Here is a 17,575-nt window from a genome sequence, read left to right as displayed (position 1 = left end):
CATCACTGATATCTACCGTTGTGACCGCCCTAGGAAGGGTGGTGGCATTGCCATTTATATAAAAAATCGTTTTCCTTGTAACATTGTGTATACAGTATCCATTAGTAAGCAGCTAGAGCTTTTAGCCCTAAAGATAGAGTATACATTGGGGCAAACATTGACGGTCATAGGTTGCTATAGACCGCCCTCAGCAAGTACTCAGTCTCTTTGCTCTTTAAATCATCATCTATCGACTTTTGAATTTGGAGAGGTACTTTTAGCCAGGGATTTTAACTTGGATTGGTTGACCTCTATTTCAGATAGTTTTAAATCTGTCTGTGACGCTTTTAATCTTACTCTGTTGATTGATAGTTCAACTCATCCAAACCTCAAGTGCCCTTAAAAGTCCTCTTTACTTGACTTGTTTTTAACTAATGCTCCACACAAATTCTCAGATATAGGTGTGTTTGCAAATGACCTGAGTGATCATTGTATAATCGCGGCAGTTAGGAATGCTAAAATCCCGAAACAGAGGCCACGGATTATTTTTAAAAGGGATATGAAGCATTTCTGTGAACAAGCCTTTCTACATGATCTGTTTCATTTTGATTGGAACAAAGTCTATCTTATAGATAAGGCAAGGCAAGGCAAGGCAAGGCAAGTTTATTTATATAGCACTTTTCATACACAGTGGCAATTCAAAGTGCTTTACATAGAAGAAATTAAAATAATAAAAAGAAATAAGAATAATTAAAACAGTTTAGAAAAATAAAAAATAAAATACAGTACAGTACAAACAGTCGGACGAACATTGGCACAGTGCTCATTCAGTAAATGCATAGCTAAACAGATGTGTTTTGAGTCTGGATTTGAAAGTCACTACTGTAGGAGCACATCTGATCTCTTCTGGAAGCTGGTTCCAGCTGCGGCTGGCATAATAGCTAAAAGCGGACTCGCCATGCTTAGAGTGAACCCTTGGTATTTCTAGCTGATATGATCCTAGTGATCTGAGTGATCTGTTGGGTTTATATTCAGTGAGCATATCTGCAATATATTGAGGTCCTAGGCCATTGAATGATTTATATACCAGTAATAATACTTTAAAATCAATCCTAAATTTAACTGGGAGCCAGTGTAAAGACCTGAGGACTGGTGTGATATGTTCATATTTTCTGGTTCTGCTCAGAATCCTGGCAGCAGCGTTCTGTATGAGCTGCAACTGTCTTATGGTCTTTTTGGGAAGGCCAGTGAGGAGTCCATTACAATAATCCACCCTGCTGGTGATGAAAGCATGAACAAGTTTCTCTAAGTCTTGTCTGGAAACAAAGTATCTAATTCTTGCAATATTTTTTAGATGATAGTATGCTGATTTAGTTATTGCTTTGACATGACTACTGAAACTAAGGTCTGACTCTAGTGTCACACCAAGATTCCTGACTTGATGTTTAGTTGTTTGACCCCAAAAGTGAAGGTATGCGTTCACCTTGAGAACTTCATCTTTGTTTCCAAATGCAATGACTTCAGTTTTGTCTTTGTTTAACTGAAGAAAGTTTTGACACATCCAACTGTCGACTTCATCGATGCATTGGCACAGGGAGTCAATGGGGCTGTAATCGTTAGGCGATAGGGCTAAGTAGAGCTGTGTGTCGTCTGCATAGCTGTGGTAAGCAATTTGGTTCTTTCTCATTATTTGGCTCATTGGGAGCATATACAGGTTGAACAGGAGTGGCGCAAGAATTGAGCCTTGAGGGACTCCGCATGTCATTGATGTCCACTCAGACTTATGATCTCCTATACTCACATAATAACCTCTCCCATCTAAGTATGACCTGAACCATTTCAGGACTATCCCAGAAAGCCCCACACAGTTTTCCAGCCTGTCAAGAAGTATGTTATGATCGACAGTGTCAAATGCAGCACTGAGGTCGAGTAGTACCAGCACTGATAATTTGCCTGAATCAGTATTTAAGCGAATATCGTTTATTATCTTTATGAGCGCTGTCTCTGTGCTGTGGTGCGGTCGGAAACCAGATTGAAAATTGTCAAAGTATCCATTCGAGCATAAGAATTTGTTCAGCTGATTGAAGACAACTTTTTCAATGATCTTGCCTATGAAAGGAAGATTTGAGATCGGCCTATAGTTGCTTAATATGGTCTTATCCAGATTGCTCTTTTTCAGGAGGGGCTTGACAACTGCAGTTTTCAGGGAGTTTGGAAAACTCCCAGAGAGAAGTGAGGCATTTACCACTTCTAGAAGATCTGCTTCTAAACTGTTTAACACACTTTTGAAAAATGATGTGGGAAGTGTGTCAAGAGCACAGGTTGATGTTTTAAGGTGCTGTACGGTTTCTTCCAAAATTTTGCCATCAATTTCTTTGAAGTCAGACATAGTAACTACTTTCTCAGGTGGTTTGATGGTCTGTCTAACCCCAGGGCAACTCAAAGATGTGCTGATCGCCTTTCTGATATTATTGATTTTCTCAGAGAAGAAAGAGGCAAACTCACTGCACTTGTTGTCTGAGAGCATTTCACTGGGAATCTGGCTTGGGGGGTTTGTCAGTCTCTCTACAGTAGCAAAAAGAGTGCGTGTGTTGTTTAAATTACTGTTTATAATATTTGAGAAGAAAGTCTGTCTAGCTTTGCCTAGTTCCATATTAAAAGCATGGATGCAGTCTTTGTAGATGTTATAATGGACTACAAGTTTTGTCTTCCGCCATATGCGCTCTACTTTTCTGCATTGTCTTTTCATATTTTGCACTGCTGTTGAGTTTCTCCAATGTGCTTTTTGTCTGCCACTCTTCTTCCTGACTTTAACAGGAGCAATATCATCAATTACACTTTTAACTTTTGAGTTAAAGGAATCAAGGAGAAAATCAACAGAGTCTGCAGATATGCTTGGTGTTAAGGATATAGCCTTCATAAATAGTACACTAGTGTTCTCATTTAAGCATCTCTTCTTGACAGACACAGATCTAGCTTCAGTGGCAGGAGAGATCAATATATCAAAGAAAATACAGAAATGATCAGACAGTGCTACATCCTTAATAACAATCGATGAAATGTTTAGACCCTTACTGATAAGTAAATCTAGAGTGTGTCCACGATTGTGTGTGGGTCCATGAACATGCTGAGTCAGATCAAAAGTTTTTAAAACAGTATTGATTTCTTTTGCCATATTGGTTTCTGCATTATCTATGTGGATGTTTAAATCTCCAGCAATGGCAAAACAGTCAAACTCTGATGTAATTGTTGATAACAGTTCTGTAAAGTCCTCAGCAAAGGCTGGAGAGTATTTTGGAGGCCTGTAAATAATGATAAGTAAAATGCGTGGAGCACCTTTTAACACAATACCCAGATATTCGAAAGACAAGTAATTCCCAAATGATTTTTGCTTACATTGATAGATATCTTTAAAAAGAGCAGCTAGACCCCCACCTCTCTTAACAGCTCTGCAGACACTCATAAAAGTAAAGTTCGGGGGGGCTGCTTCATTGAGGATTGTTGCACTGCAGCTGTCTTCTAGCCAGGTTTCATTTAGAAGCATAAAATCCAGATTGTTTGTGGTTATTAAGTCGTTGACTAGAAGTGATTTATTTTTAAGTGAGCGAATGTTAAGGAGTGCTAACTTAACAGACTTACTTTTCCCCACAGCAATATTAGTTTGACGTGTAAGAGGCACCAGATTAGTTAGGTTTGCTGTACGGCTATTGAAGGCCTTAGACTTTCTATCTTGTAATAGAACAGCAATAGAGGAAGATACAGGCACACTGGGTTCCCGTTTGTTCTGTAAACATTTGAGAAAGTTACTGTTATCAAAACGGGGACCCGACACATATCACTGAGAGCTGGTATCAGTTGTTTTCGGTTCACCTCGAGCAGATGGAGGAGGGTGTGGGCCCTGGCGTTGTGGCAGAGGCCGAAGAGCTCTCACAGGAGGGGGGGGGCGAGCTGGGCCCGCAGGCTTTGGTGGTAATGGTGCCTGTCTTTTTTTGGTTGGTATTTGGGGGCTTGCAGCAAAAGAGTGGGATAGTCTGGTTCCAGCATACACCAGTTCTTCCATTTTCTGTGAGAAGCACAGGAGTGGAGTTGCTGGGGAGAGGGAGAAAGTGTCTGGTGAAAGGGGCTGTTGCTCTGGTGTTATCGGAGGTTGTAATATGCTGTCCTGGATTCCCTGGCTGTTTTCCAGGAAGTCGTCCTTGGGTGGTGAATCTTGGAGCAGTTCTGATATGTCTGTCTGTGGTGAGCTGTGTGGACAGGGCTCAGCTGATATTGTGTCCGTGAGCAGAGGTTGTTGTGGCGGAGTGGTGTTATCATGTCCATTTTGCTGTTGAAGTGAAGTCCCGTGGTCATTCATACTGTGTCCAGATGTGTGTGTGCCGTTCAGATTGAGTGGATTGGCACACACTGCAGAAGGATGATTGAGGGAGAAGTAGATATTGTCCTTTAACACTCTTGAACCAAGTTTGTTTGGGTGATGGCCATCCCGATGAAAAAGTTGTCTCTGACTCCAGAAAAGATTGAAATTGTCAATGAAGTTTACTCCTTTTATATTGCAGGTTTTTTGCAGCCACGTATTAAGCCCAAGCAACCGTGAAAACCGGTTTGTTCCTCTTGCTGGGAGTGGTCCACTGATGAATGTTTGCACTTTCAGTCTTTTAAGTGTTTCAAAAAGTTCATTGAAATCCTTCTTAAGGAGTTCTGACTGCTCTTTATGAATATCATTCTTCCCCACATGAATGATGAGTCGATTTGCAGTCTTATGTTTCATCAGAATGTTATGAAGTTCCCTGTTTACATCAGAGGTTGTTGCTTGTGGAAGGCAGCACGTAGTTGTATCCCTGCCGCTAATGTTTCTGATTATGGAGTCCCCCACTATCAGAGTCCTGGGCTCGGCAGCGCTCTGAGCTGAGTGCCGCTGTCTGCTCGACCTTGAGCACCAGTTAGCATCAGTGTTAGCCACTGGCCCATTCAGTCTGTGTTCAATCACATTCATCACATTTGGGGATTCCTCATTTACATTCATTAGCACTTCAAATCTGTTCTCAAGATGTATAGGCGGTGGTAGTAGACCAGTGTTTGCAATCCTTGTCAGAGCTGTATCTGGGGTAGAGGATGCTACTGCGGCAATATGTGATGCTCGTGACACTCTGATGTCTCGAGTGCCTTTGGGTCTCGCTCCCTGTTTGTGCCATCGATTAGTAAGTCGATCGGCTTGTTTCTCTACCTGTCGAGGAGCACTAGTTTCATGGGACTCACCGGTATGCTGAGGGTGTCCATGATGAAGCTCTGTTGTGTGCTCCGTCTGGTTTGGTGGTCCCGTAAGTAACTTTGTTTCAAGAACTGCAATCCTTTGTAAAAGTCTGTGGCAGTTGGTGCAGCAAGTAGATTTCAGAAGAGGCATTTTCTCTTATCCTTGTAGGCAGTTGTATTTTCCTTTCCCGGAATGTAAGCTGGTCGGGTAAAAGAATTCTCAGTTTTTGTAGTAATCCAAACTTTGTCGTCTGAGCACTGTGCTGATTTGCTGAAGTTAAAATTAGGTGATAAAAGGAAATAAAATAAAGGAAATAAAATATAAGAAAATAGGAGATAAAATGTAAAAGCGATAGAGCAAAGCGCGGAGCAGTAAGCGAGAGCGTCCGAACAGTAGCTGAGCAGGAAGTATTTAGAACTGATAAAGTAGAACTGGCCTGGAACTATTTTTTATGATGGTTTTCTTAGGATCATAGATAAGCATGCCCCTGTACGTAAAGTCAGAGTCAAAGGCCAAAATAATCCCTGGCTTCTCAAGGATAGGAATGCTGCCTGGTCAAGGGCCAGGAAATCAAAGAGTGATACGGACTGGGTTTATTTTCGGCAATTGAGAAATAGGCTTACATCTCTCATTAAAAAGTCAAAATCAGAGTATTTCGTTAATGAAACTACAAAAAATTTAAATAATCCAAGCAAGTTCTGGAAAATTATTAAAGCCTCTTTTGGATATATTAGCTGTAGTGAACTACCTCCTCATGTTATGATTGATTCAGGCAAGGTGACTGTTAAACAAAAAATGTTAGCTTGCTTTAATGAGCATTTTATTTCTTCAGGATCCCTATTTGAATCCTTATGTCCTGCTTCTTCTGGTTCCTGCGTACAGGAGAACCCCTCTGACCCATGTTTAACCTCAGAAAAACTATTTTTTATTTCTCCTTTATCAATTAACAAAGTCCATAAAGCCCTTCAGGAATTAGACACAAAAAAGTCTGCTGGTCCTGACAATTTATATCCTTTCTTTCTAAAGTTAGCAGCTGACTTTATTGCGGAGCCTTTATCATATATTTTTTAAATTGTTGAAAGCGACATCCCTAAAGTATGGAAGTCAGCCCATGTTACACCATTACTAAAAGGGGAGATCCATCTATTTTAAATAACTATAGGCCTATTTCTAATCTGTGTATTTTAGCTAAACTCCTTGAGCGCCTAATTGGTGAGAAGCTAAAGGAATTTTTAAACATAAACAATATCTTATCACCTTTTCAATCAGGGTTTAGGAAACAACATAGCACCATATCTGCAGCATTAAAGGTGATAAATGATATTGCTGGGGCATTGGATAATAGGAAAATATGTGCTGCGCTGTTTATAGATCTTTCGAAGGCGTTTGATGCGGTTGATCACTGCATTCTTGTGAATAGTCTAGTGAGCATTGGCTTGTCTAAGCATTCGGTAGATTAGTTTGCAAATTATTTGTCAGGTAGAACCCAAAGTGTTCGGGTGGCTGGTTCTGTGTCTTCATTTTTGCCTATTTCCAAGGGGGTTCCTCAAGGCTCAGTATAGGCCTATGTCACACTTCCTGCTTCTGGAACGCGGAGTAGGGATTCAGAACTTCCGGTCAACAGTATTTCTCTATAAGGATTTAGATTATCATCCATAATGTCTAAACCATCCGAGGTAGACTGACCACGAGCTATGAGGTTGTAAAACGAAGGTTTTTGCTCCTGTAGAAGCTATACGTTCGTATGAAATTAACCTTGTTTTAAGAAAAACATGTTTTATTCGAGATCTTATGAAAAAACTACAATAGCCACAATCCTGAGCGTAGCAGCAACGTCTGCTGATTGGTCCAACTCGCTGTTACCATAGAAAAGTTTACCTTACTGGCGGCGGAATTCAAACACTTACCTCTGTAATTGAAAATGAATTTCTCTCAGAAGAACTTGTACCCTTTCCTCAGTTTTGACGTTTCCACTTGAGAGTTTTCATTTACCATCTGAACCACATCGTCATATGTGACTTCAGGCAGGTTGCGGAGATATTTGGTCCAGCGGTATCTATCGGACTCTGCCATTGGAAAAAGCTAACCGGAAGAGCCGTATCCCTACTAAAAGACATACTTCCGCTCTTCAATTTTTTCGTGACATAGGCCTATTAGGGCCCATATTATTTTCAGTTTATATAAACAAACTTTGTGAAAATTTATCGAATGCTATGTATCACTTTTATGCTGATGACACTGTTATTTACTGTACTGCATCATCTACTGCACACGCCCTTAAACTTTTGCAGTCTGCATTCAATACTGTTCAGAACCGTTTAAAACAGCTTAAACTGGTCTTAAATGTACAAAAGTAAAAAATAATGGTATTCACAAACTCAAGACAACTTCCAGTTTCTTCTTCAAGCATCTCAACTTCTGAAGGAAACGAAATTGAGTTAGTTAACAGTTATAAATATTTGGGTATAATCATTGATTCTAAACTATGTTTTAGAACTCATGTTTAGCAATCTGGTTTCTAAGCTTAAGATAAAGCTTGGCTATCTTTACAGATCAAAATCATGCTTATCCATTCGGCGCAAGAAAAAAACCTGGTGATGGCCACTTTTCTTCCTATATTAGATTATGGTGATCTGGCATATATGAATGCTTCTGCCCAATGTTTGAAGAAACTGGATGTTGTGTATCATTGTGCATTACGTTTTTTCACTGGTTGTGGTTATAGGACACATCATTGTATCCTTTATTATACAGCTAAATGGCCCTCTCTTTATGCAAGAAGGTACACTCACTGGCTATGTTTCATTTACAAGGCACTTCTTGGACTAGCTCCTACGTATTTGAGTGTCCTTTTAACAAGAAATCACGGCCATTATGGATTACGTTCAAATGATGTACTACACTTGTTGGTACCCCGTGTCAAAACAGATTTAGGCAAAAAAGCCTTTATGTTTGCAGCACCTTCTGCCTGGAACATTCTTCAGAAATCGTTGAAAATGACTACCTTTATTTCTTATAGACAGTTTGTTTCAACTCTGAAGAATGTGGAGCAGGTGAACATTGGTCAGTGTAACTGTTCATGAAGTTGTATTAAGCATTTTTCAGCACAGGGTCTTGTGATATATATATATATGTGTGTGAATTTGATGTGTTCTTTTATATATGTTGTAAATTGTTCTTTGTTTTTTATGCTGCATCTTGGCCAGGTCTCTAGCCTGGGAAAACCCAGACTACTTCCGGCAAATTTTAATTCTCTCTCCAGGATAGTCTGGAGAAGAGCCCATTCAAACTCATTACTGTGCCGCTGAAATCGCGGCACCAATCAGTAGGGCTGGGTATTGGCAAGGGCCTCACGATACGATACATATCACGATACATGGGTCACGATACGATATATCACGATACGATACAATACAATACATATTGCGATATATTGCAATATATATTTTTTTAAATCAAAAATGTAATAAAAAAGAAAAATAGAGCTGAATATACAACTTTTTATGTACCACCTGGGGTATTCTGGTATGTGTATCACATTATATTGATAACTCAGCAGACAAAAACTTAAATTCCAATTTATTCGCAAAGGTATTTGCATTGTGTCGAGTGTGTCTGCGTGCGAGCGACAGTGCGCGAGAGACGGAGTGTGTCTGCGCGCGAGAGAGACCGAGTGTGCCCCAGCATTAGTAGCCTAATTGGTACATAATATTATATACTATAAGAGGCATGGAAGTTCGATTAATGGACAGCAATAATCAGTACTACAAACGTCTTGTTTTGAACTATTGTTTATAATAATTTAATTGTTGTTTTTATTTATATTGTTGTCCATTAATCGAACGTCCATGCCTCTTATATAATATTTATATATTATTACTACATACATTCAATCTTATTTAATCCTCCATATGGAAGTTTATGTGCTCGAATTATTTAACAATAGTTCAAAACAAGACGTTTGCACTGATTATTGTTGTCCATTAATCGAACTTCCATGCCTCTTATATAGTAATTATATTACTATGTATGTACCAGTCCAATACTAATGCTCGGACTCGGTCTCTCTCGCACGCAGACACACTCGGTTTCTCTCGCGCGCGGATACACGGTCTCTCTCTCGAGCTCTGTTGCTCGCTCGCGCAGTTCGCTTCGCTTTTGTCCAGTCCAGCGCCTCATACAACTGGACAGTTGAGTGACAGTTGACAACTGTCGTGAGTCAGCGACAACTACAGCAGCGGCGGAGGAGGTCGTTTGACGGGATTTGATGAAAAATTATTATTATTTTTTTTTTTTAAATATCGATACTAGAGGTTGAAATATCGATACACTATCGTGAAAAAAAATATCGCGATAGTTAGCTGTATCGATATTTTTGCACAGCCCTACCAATCAGAAACGTTTGGGGAGGGATTTACATGCAACGCATTCTCATCCTAGGGCGTCATAATACTGACGCTTTTGAGATTTCTTCAATATCCGACGCAAAGGGAACCCTTTAGCGTCAATATGTGACGCCGGTTGCCGCCGTGGAACATCACTCGTTCGAATCATAGACAGTATATAAACGAATCAGTTATCGCGTCTGTTTTGAACGATTTAAACTTACCGTTTTCGTTAAAACCGGAGCAAAGAACAACACTCGAAGCATACGTCATCTCCTTCATCGATCTGATTGGTTTTAAGACTATCAAATTGCGCCCAGAGGAATTTGAGCTACGTCGTTTGGTGACGCCCCTTTGGTAATGATTTGTCTACATAGCTTCCCCAGACCCTATACTCAGTTTCAACTGAGAAGGGTCTGGTTTTAACCATAGACAGTAAAAGAAATGGACACAGCGACCCCATTGGATCTCAATTGAGACAAGTGAAGCCCATTTTCAGCGATTTCTTAGCACTTCCTTTCCTGAAGCGCAGACTCAAACCGAGCAAAGCGTTACACGGACCACGTGAGCAACCCGTCTGTCTTCTAGTAGCTGTGCCAAGAGAAATCTGAATCATTCCCTTCCAAATCTTGCAGAGACGGAGAGTGTGAGTAGGAGCTGTCCATAAGCTTGGAGCAGGAGAAACTTTTGCTAGGTATTCTGATTAATTATATTGTCATTTTGTCTCCACGTCCCCCCGATTGCCAGCGAGCTTCTCCTCCCGTCTATACGGTAATCTCTCTAGTGTGCGACAGAGAGTCGCGTGGTTATGACGCAATCGTTAGCCTACTTTTACAAAAACTGCTTCTACGGGTCCATAACATAAGCTACAAGGTAATGGAGCATTTTATACATTGTCGTGTATCTTTAGAAATAAATAATGGACAAATGGAGTCTTTAAACGCCTCAGATGTAAAGTTATTCGCTGTCAAAGTGACGCCAAAATGAATGGGAGTCAATGGGATGCTAACGCAAGTGAAGTTCTGCTACAAGATGTCGGCACCCGGCCGACTTCAACTTCCGGTCGACTTCCTTCCCGCCTGGTTTTAACCAGGCTACCAGGTCTCTCTTATAAAAGAGATTTTAATCTCGATGAGTTTTACCTGGTTAAATAAAGGATAAAAAAAGCCACAGAATATAATCTTGCTTAAAAAAATGCATTGAGCTGCTTGTTTTATTTGTTGTTTGTTGATTTTCAAATATTAAACTGTTTTTAGTGTGAGCATCAGTTCTTTTTTAACACTTTCATCTCGTTTTAACAAAACCGTGATAATATTGATAATCACGATAATTTTGGTCACTATAATCGTGATATGAAATTTTCATATCGTCCCATCCCTACAAGCTAAACAAGATAACAAGGGTGCATGGCTAATCAGAAACACCTGGGGAGACTAATAAACAAGAAAAACTACAAAGGACTACAAAACACGGCACAGAACAGGAAATAACAAAAGTCCAAGAGAGAAACATAAGACAGGAATCATGACAGGTTTATTAAAGTAAATAGTTTGAAATTTAAATTCTAAATAAATATCATCATTAAACAATAGAAGGAGAATGGAGTTTGGATTAATAGTAGTAGCAGCTTTGTGCTGATTAATATATAAAACAGGTGAAACTGTTATTTTACTCACCATAGACGTTCAGATGGAAATGCTTGGTCACACTGTTGATCTGTAGTTTATAATATCCTTCATGTTCAGTTGTGGTGTTTGTGATGGTCAGAGATCCAGCTTGATTGTCCAGCTTCAGTCTGTCTCTGAATCTCCCATCAAGAACATCATCATATACAGTGATTCTATCTGCCCGTTTATTTATTTCAGCTATTAAAGTGTCTTCATCTCTAACCCTCCACTGAATCACATCATCATCCTTTATTTCAGTAAGATCAGAGTTTATAGTGACTGAATCTCCCTTCATCACTGGCTCCAGTCCTGAATAACCAATCCCACCTGAAGAACAGAGTTTTTCACAGATTAATGCTTTAAAATCACTTGATGTTGGTTTGATGAAGCTTCACTAAAATACTTTTAATAATTTAAATGTGAAATTAATAATATTCTGCAGCAGTACAAAGAGTAAAGATAATAAATGAAAAGAGAAATAGATTTATATATGGAACAACTAAAAAATATACTTTAACTTCAATGTTTAATGTCACACTAAAACTAATGCTGTTGAGTATCTGAGCTTCATATTTATGTTATTTTTATTTATTTTATTTATTTATGCTGAGCAGTTCGGACCCTCTTGCTTACTGCTCCGCGCTTTGCTCTATCGCTTTTACATTTTATCTCCTATTTTTTTATATTTTATATCCTTTTATCACCTAATTTTAACTTCAGCAAATCAGCACAGTGCTCATACGACAAAGTTTGAATTACTACAAAAACGCAGAATTCTTTTACCCGACCAGCTTACATTCCGGGAAAGGAAAACACAACTGCCTACAAGGATAAGAGAAAATGCCTCTTCTGAAATCTACTTGCTGCACTAACTGCCACAGACTTTTACAAAGGATTGCAGTTCTTGAAACAAAGTTACTTACGGGACCACCAAACCAGACGGAGCACACAACAGAGCTTCGTCATGGACACCCTCAGCATATAGCCGGTGTGTCCCATGAAATTAGTGCTCCTCGACAGGTAGAGAAACAAACCGATCGACATACAAATCGATGGCACAAACAGGGAGCGAGACCCAAAAGCACTCGAGACATCAGATTGTCACGAGCATCACATATTACTGCAGTAGCATCCTCTACCCCAGATACAGCTCTGACAAGGATTGAAAACACTGGTCTCCTACCACCGCCTAAACATCTTGAGAACAGATTTGAAGTACTAATGAATGTAAATGAGGAATCCCCAAATGTGATGAATGTGATCGATCACAGACTTAATGGGCCAGTAGCTAACACTGATGCTAACTGGCGCTCAAGGTCGAGCAGACAGCGGCACTCAGCTCAGAGCGCAGCCGAGCCCAGGACTCTGATAGTGGGGGACTCCATAATCAGAAACATTAGCAGCAGGGATACAAATACATGCTGCCTTCCACAAGCAACAACTTCTGATATAAACAGGGAACTTCAGAACATTCTGATGAAACATAAGACTGCAAATCGACTCATCATTCATGTGGGGAAGAATGATATTCATAAAGAGCAGTCAGAACTCCTTAAGAAGGATTTCAATGAACTTTTTGAAACACTTAAAAGACTGAAAGTTCAAACATTCATCAGTGGACCACTCCCAGCAAGAGGAACAAACATGTTTTCACGGTTACTTGGGCTTAATACGTGGCTGCAAAAAACCTGCAATATAAAAGCAGTGAACTTCATTGACAATTTCAATCTTTTCTGGAGTCAGAGACAACTGTTTCATCAGGATTGCCATCTCCCAAACAAACTTGGTTCAAGAGTGTTAAAGGACAATATCTACTTCTCCCTCAATCATCCTTCTGCAGTGTGTGCCAATCCACTCAATCTGAACGGCACACACACACCTGGACACAGTATGAATGACAACGGGACTTCACTTCAGCAGCAAAATGGACATGCGGTTGACATATCACACAAGGACAATGATAACACCACTCAGCCACAACAACCTCTGCTCACGGACTCAATCTCAGCTGAGCCCTGCCCACAGAGCTCACCACAGACAGACATATCAGAACTGCTTGAAGATTCAGCACCCAAGGACGACTTCCTGGAAAACAGCCAGGGAAGCCAGGACAACATATCACAGCCTCCAATAACACCAGAGCAACAGCCTCTTTCACCAGACACTTTTTCCCTCTCTCCAGCATCGCCACTTCTGTGCTTCTCACAGAAAATGGAAGAACTGGTGTATGCTGGAACCAAACTATCCCACTCTTTTGCTGCAAGCCCCCAGATACCAACCAAAAAACGCCAGGCACCTCAACCACCAAAGCCTGTGCGCCGAGCTCGCCCTCCCCCTCCTGTGAGAGCTCTTCGGCCTGTGCCAAAATGCCAGGACCCACACCCCCCTCCATCAGCTCGAGGTGAACCAAAAACAACTGATACCAGCTCTCAGTGATGTGTGTGTCGGGTCTCCGCTATGATAACAGTAACTTTCTCAAATGTTTACAGAACAAGCGGGAACCCAGTGTGCCTGTATCTTTCTCTATTGCTGTTCTATTACAAATAGAAAGTCTAAGGCCTTCAATAGCCGTACAGCAAACCTAACTAATCTGGTGCCTATTACACGTCTAACTAAGATTGCTGTGGGGACAAAAAGTAAGACTGTTAAGTTAGCACTTTTAAACATTTGCTCACTTAAAAATAAATCACTTCTAGTCAACGACTTAACCACAAACAACCTGGATTTTATGCTGCAGTGCAACAATCCTCAATGAAGCAGCCCCTCCTAACTTTACTTTTATGAGTGTCTGTAGAGCTGTTAAGAGAGGTGGGGGTCTAGCTGCTCTTTTAAAAGATATCTATCAATGTAAGCAAATATCATTTGGGAATTACCCATCTTTTTGAATATCTGGGTATTGTGTTAAAAGGTGCTCCACGCATTTTACTTATCATTATTTACAGGCCTCCAAAATACTCTCCAGCCTTTGCTGAGGACTTTACAGAACTGTTATCAACAATTACCTCAGAGTTTGACTGTTTTGCCATTGCTGGAGATTTTAACATCCACATAGATAATGCAGAAATCAATATGGCAAAATAAATCAAAACTGTTTTAAAAACTTTTGATCTGACTCAGCATGTACATGGACCCACACACAATCGTGGACACACTCTAGATTTACTTATCAATAAGGGCTTAAACATTTCATCGATTGTTATTAAGGATGTAGCACTGTCTGATCATTTCTGTATTTTCTTTGATATATTGATCTCTCCTGCCACTGAAGCTAGATCTGTGTGTGTCAAGAAGAGATGCTTAAATGAGAACACTAGTGTACTATTTATGAAGGCTATATCCTGTCACGGTGGGGTAAATGCAAAAAGGTGCGAGGACTCAAGTGCAGGAGAAATAGTTTATTATAAAACAAAAACAAATACAAAACAAAACCCACGGGGGGGAAAACAACTAGTAAATACAAAACCAAAACAGAACATGAACTTACTGGGAAATGACAGGGAACAGGAAACATTAGACAACGAACCGACACAGACTGCAAACAAGAGGGGACTTATAAAGGGAACTAATCAAGAGGGAACAGGTGGAAGAACTCAAACAATAATCAGATAACAAGTGGGAGGGATCAGACAATGACATGAGCACATGGCCCAAAATAACAAAACACCCAGCATGTGACATTACCCCCTCCCTACGGAGCGGCTACCAGACGCTCCATCAGACCAGGGCAGGACGGGAGGATCAGACCGGGGCGGGACGGGAGGAACAGACCGGGACGGGACGGGAGGAACAGACTGGGGCGGGGCGGGGCGGGACGGGAGGAACAGACCAGGGCGGGACGGTAGCAACAGACCAGGGTGGAGCAGACTGTCCATCGGGCGGCCAGGGCGGAGCAGACTGTCCATCGGGCGGCCAGGGCGGAGACGACCCCTCGGGCGGCCAGGGCACCGGAACAGACCCCACCGGCTCAGGAACTGGAACTGACCCCACCGGCTCAGGAACTGGAACTGGAACTGGCACCACCGGCTCAGGCACTGGAACTGGCACCACCGGCTCAGGCACTGGAACTACCGGCTCAGGCACTGGAACTGGCACCACCGGCTCAGGAACAGACACCACCGGCTCAGGCTCAGGAACAGACACAGGCTCGACGGCGGCCATCTTGTCAGGGGACACAGGCTCGGCAGACGTGACGTGAACAGGCTCGGCGGCGGCCATCTTGTCAGGGGACACAGGCTCGGCAGACGTGACGTGAACAGGCTCGGCGGCGGCCATCTTGTCCGGGGACACAGGCTCGGCAGGCGTGACGTGAACAGGCTCGGCGGCGGCCATCTTGTCCGAAGACACAGGCTCAGGAACAGTCTCTGGCTGGGCAGACGTGACGTGAACAGGCTCGGCGGCGGCCATCTTGTCCGGGGACACAGGCTCGGCAGGCGTGACGTGAACAGGCTCGGCGGCGGCCATCTTGTCCGAAGACACAGGCTCAGGAACAGTCTCTGGCTGGGCAGACGTGACGTGAACAGGCTCGGCGGCGGCCATCTTGTCCGGGGACACAGGCTCGGCAGGCGTGACGTGAACAGGCTCGGCGGCGGCCATCTTGTCCGAAGACACAGGCTCAGGAACAGTGCACGTCACGTCTGCCCAGTGGCTGGGCAGACGTGACGTGCACCGTCTCTGGCTGGGCAGACGTGACGTGCACCGTCTCTGGCTGGGCAGACGTGACGTGCACCGTCTCTGGCTGGGCAGACGTGACGTGCACCGTCTCTGGCCATCTTGTCCGGGGACACAGGCTCGGCAGGCGTGACGTGAACAGGCTCGGCGGCGGCCATCTTGTCCGAAGACACAGGCTCAGGAACAGTCTCTGGCTGGGCAGACGTGACGTGAACAGGCTCGGCGGCGGCCATCTTGTCCGGGGACACAGGCTCGGCAGGCGTGACGTGAACAGGCTCGGCGGCGGCCATCTTGTCCGAAGACACAGGCTCAGGAACAGTGCACGTCACGTCTGCCCAGTGGCTGGGCAGACGTGACGTGCACCGTCTCTGGCTGGGCAGACGTGACGTGCACCGTCTCTGGCTGGGCAGACGTGACGTGCACCGTCTCTGGCTGGGCAGACGTGACGTGCACCGTCTCTGGCTGGGCAGACGTGACGTGCACCGTCTCTGGCTGGGCAGACGTGACGTGCACCGTCTCTGGCTGGGCAGACGTGACGTGCACCGTCTCTGGCTGGGCAGACGTGACGTGCACCGTCTCTGGCTGGGCAGACGTGACGTGCACCGTCTCTGGCTGGGCAGACGTGACGTGCACCGTCTCTGGCTGGGCAGACGTGACGTGCACCGTCTCTGGCTGGGCAGACGTGACGTGCACCGTCTCTGGCTGGGCAGACGTGACGTGCACCGTCTCTGGCTGGGCAGACGTGACGTGCACCGTCTCTGGCTGGGCAGACGTGACGTGCACCGTCTCTGGCTGGGCAGACGTGACGTGCACCGTCTCTGGCTGGGCAGACGTGACGTGCACCGTCTCTGGCTGGGCAGACGTGACGTGCACCGTCTCTGGCTGGGCAGACGTGACGTGCACCGTCTCTGGCTGGGCAGACGTGACGTGCACCGTCTCTGGCTGGGCAGACGTGACGTGCACCGTCTCTGGCTGGGCAGACGTGACGTGCACCGTCTCTGGCTGGGCAGACGTGACGTGCACCGTCTCTGGCTGGGCAGACGTGACGTGCACCGTCTCTGGCTGGGCAGACGTGACGTGCACCGTCTCTGGCTGGGCAGACGTGACGTGCACCGTCTCTGGCTGGGCAGACGTGACGTGCACCGTCTCTGGCTGGGCAGACGTGACGTGCACCGTCTCTGGCTGGGCAGACGTGACGTGCACCGTCTCTGGCTGGGCAGACGTGACGTGCACCGTCTCTGGCTGGGCAGACGTGACGTGCACCGTCTCTGGCTGGGCAGACGTGACGTGCACCGTCTCTGGCTGGGCAGACGTGACGTGCACCGTCTCTGGCTGGGCAGACGTGACGTGCACCGTCTCTGGCTGGGCAGACGTGACGTGCACCGTCTCTGGCTGGGCAGACGTGACGTGCACCGTCTCTGGCTGGGCAGACGTGACGTGCACCGTCTCTGGCTGGGCAGACGTGACGTGCACCGTCTCTGGCTGGGCAGACGTGACGTGCACCGTCTCTGGCTGGGCAGACGTGACGTGCACCGTCTCTGGCTGGGCAGACGTGACGTGCACCGTCTCTGGCTGGGCAGACGTGACGTGCACCGTCTCTGGCTGGGCAGACGTGACGTGCACCG

The 17,575-nt window shown here is 44.1% G+C and overlaps 1 protein-coding gene across 3 annotated transcripts in view; it reads right to left on the bottom strand.

The window, feature by feature from the left end:
- Positions 1-17,575, bottom strand: part of LOC311085057 (uncharacterized protein) — a 57,887-nt gene that overhangs the window by 17,251 nt on the left and 23,061 nt on the right. The window contains exon 2 of one of the 3 annotated variants that reach the window (XM_084117457.1): positions 11,292-11,609. The exons of 1 other annotated variant lie outside the window; for it this stretch is intronic. In XM_084117457.1, the coding sequence (XP_083973583.1) occupies positions 11,292-11,577 (286 nt within the window). In that variant the 5' untranslated portion in view covers positions 11,578-11,609. The remainder of the gene's footprint in view (positions 1-11,291; positions 11,610-17,575) is intronic. One more of the 3 variants, XM_084117459.1, reaches the window with a different exon arrangement.

Source organism: Abramis brama (assembly GCF_963993115.1).
Source record: "Abramis brama genome assembly, chromosome: 6".
NCBI classification, from domain to species: domain Eukaryota; kingdom Metazoa; phylum Chordata; class Actinopteri; order Cypriniformes; family Leuciscidae; genus Abramis; species Abramis brama.
The sequence above is the reverse complement of the archived record's forward strand: the minus strand, read 5'-3'. Positions and strand labels throughout refer to the sequence as shown.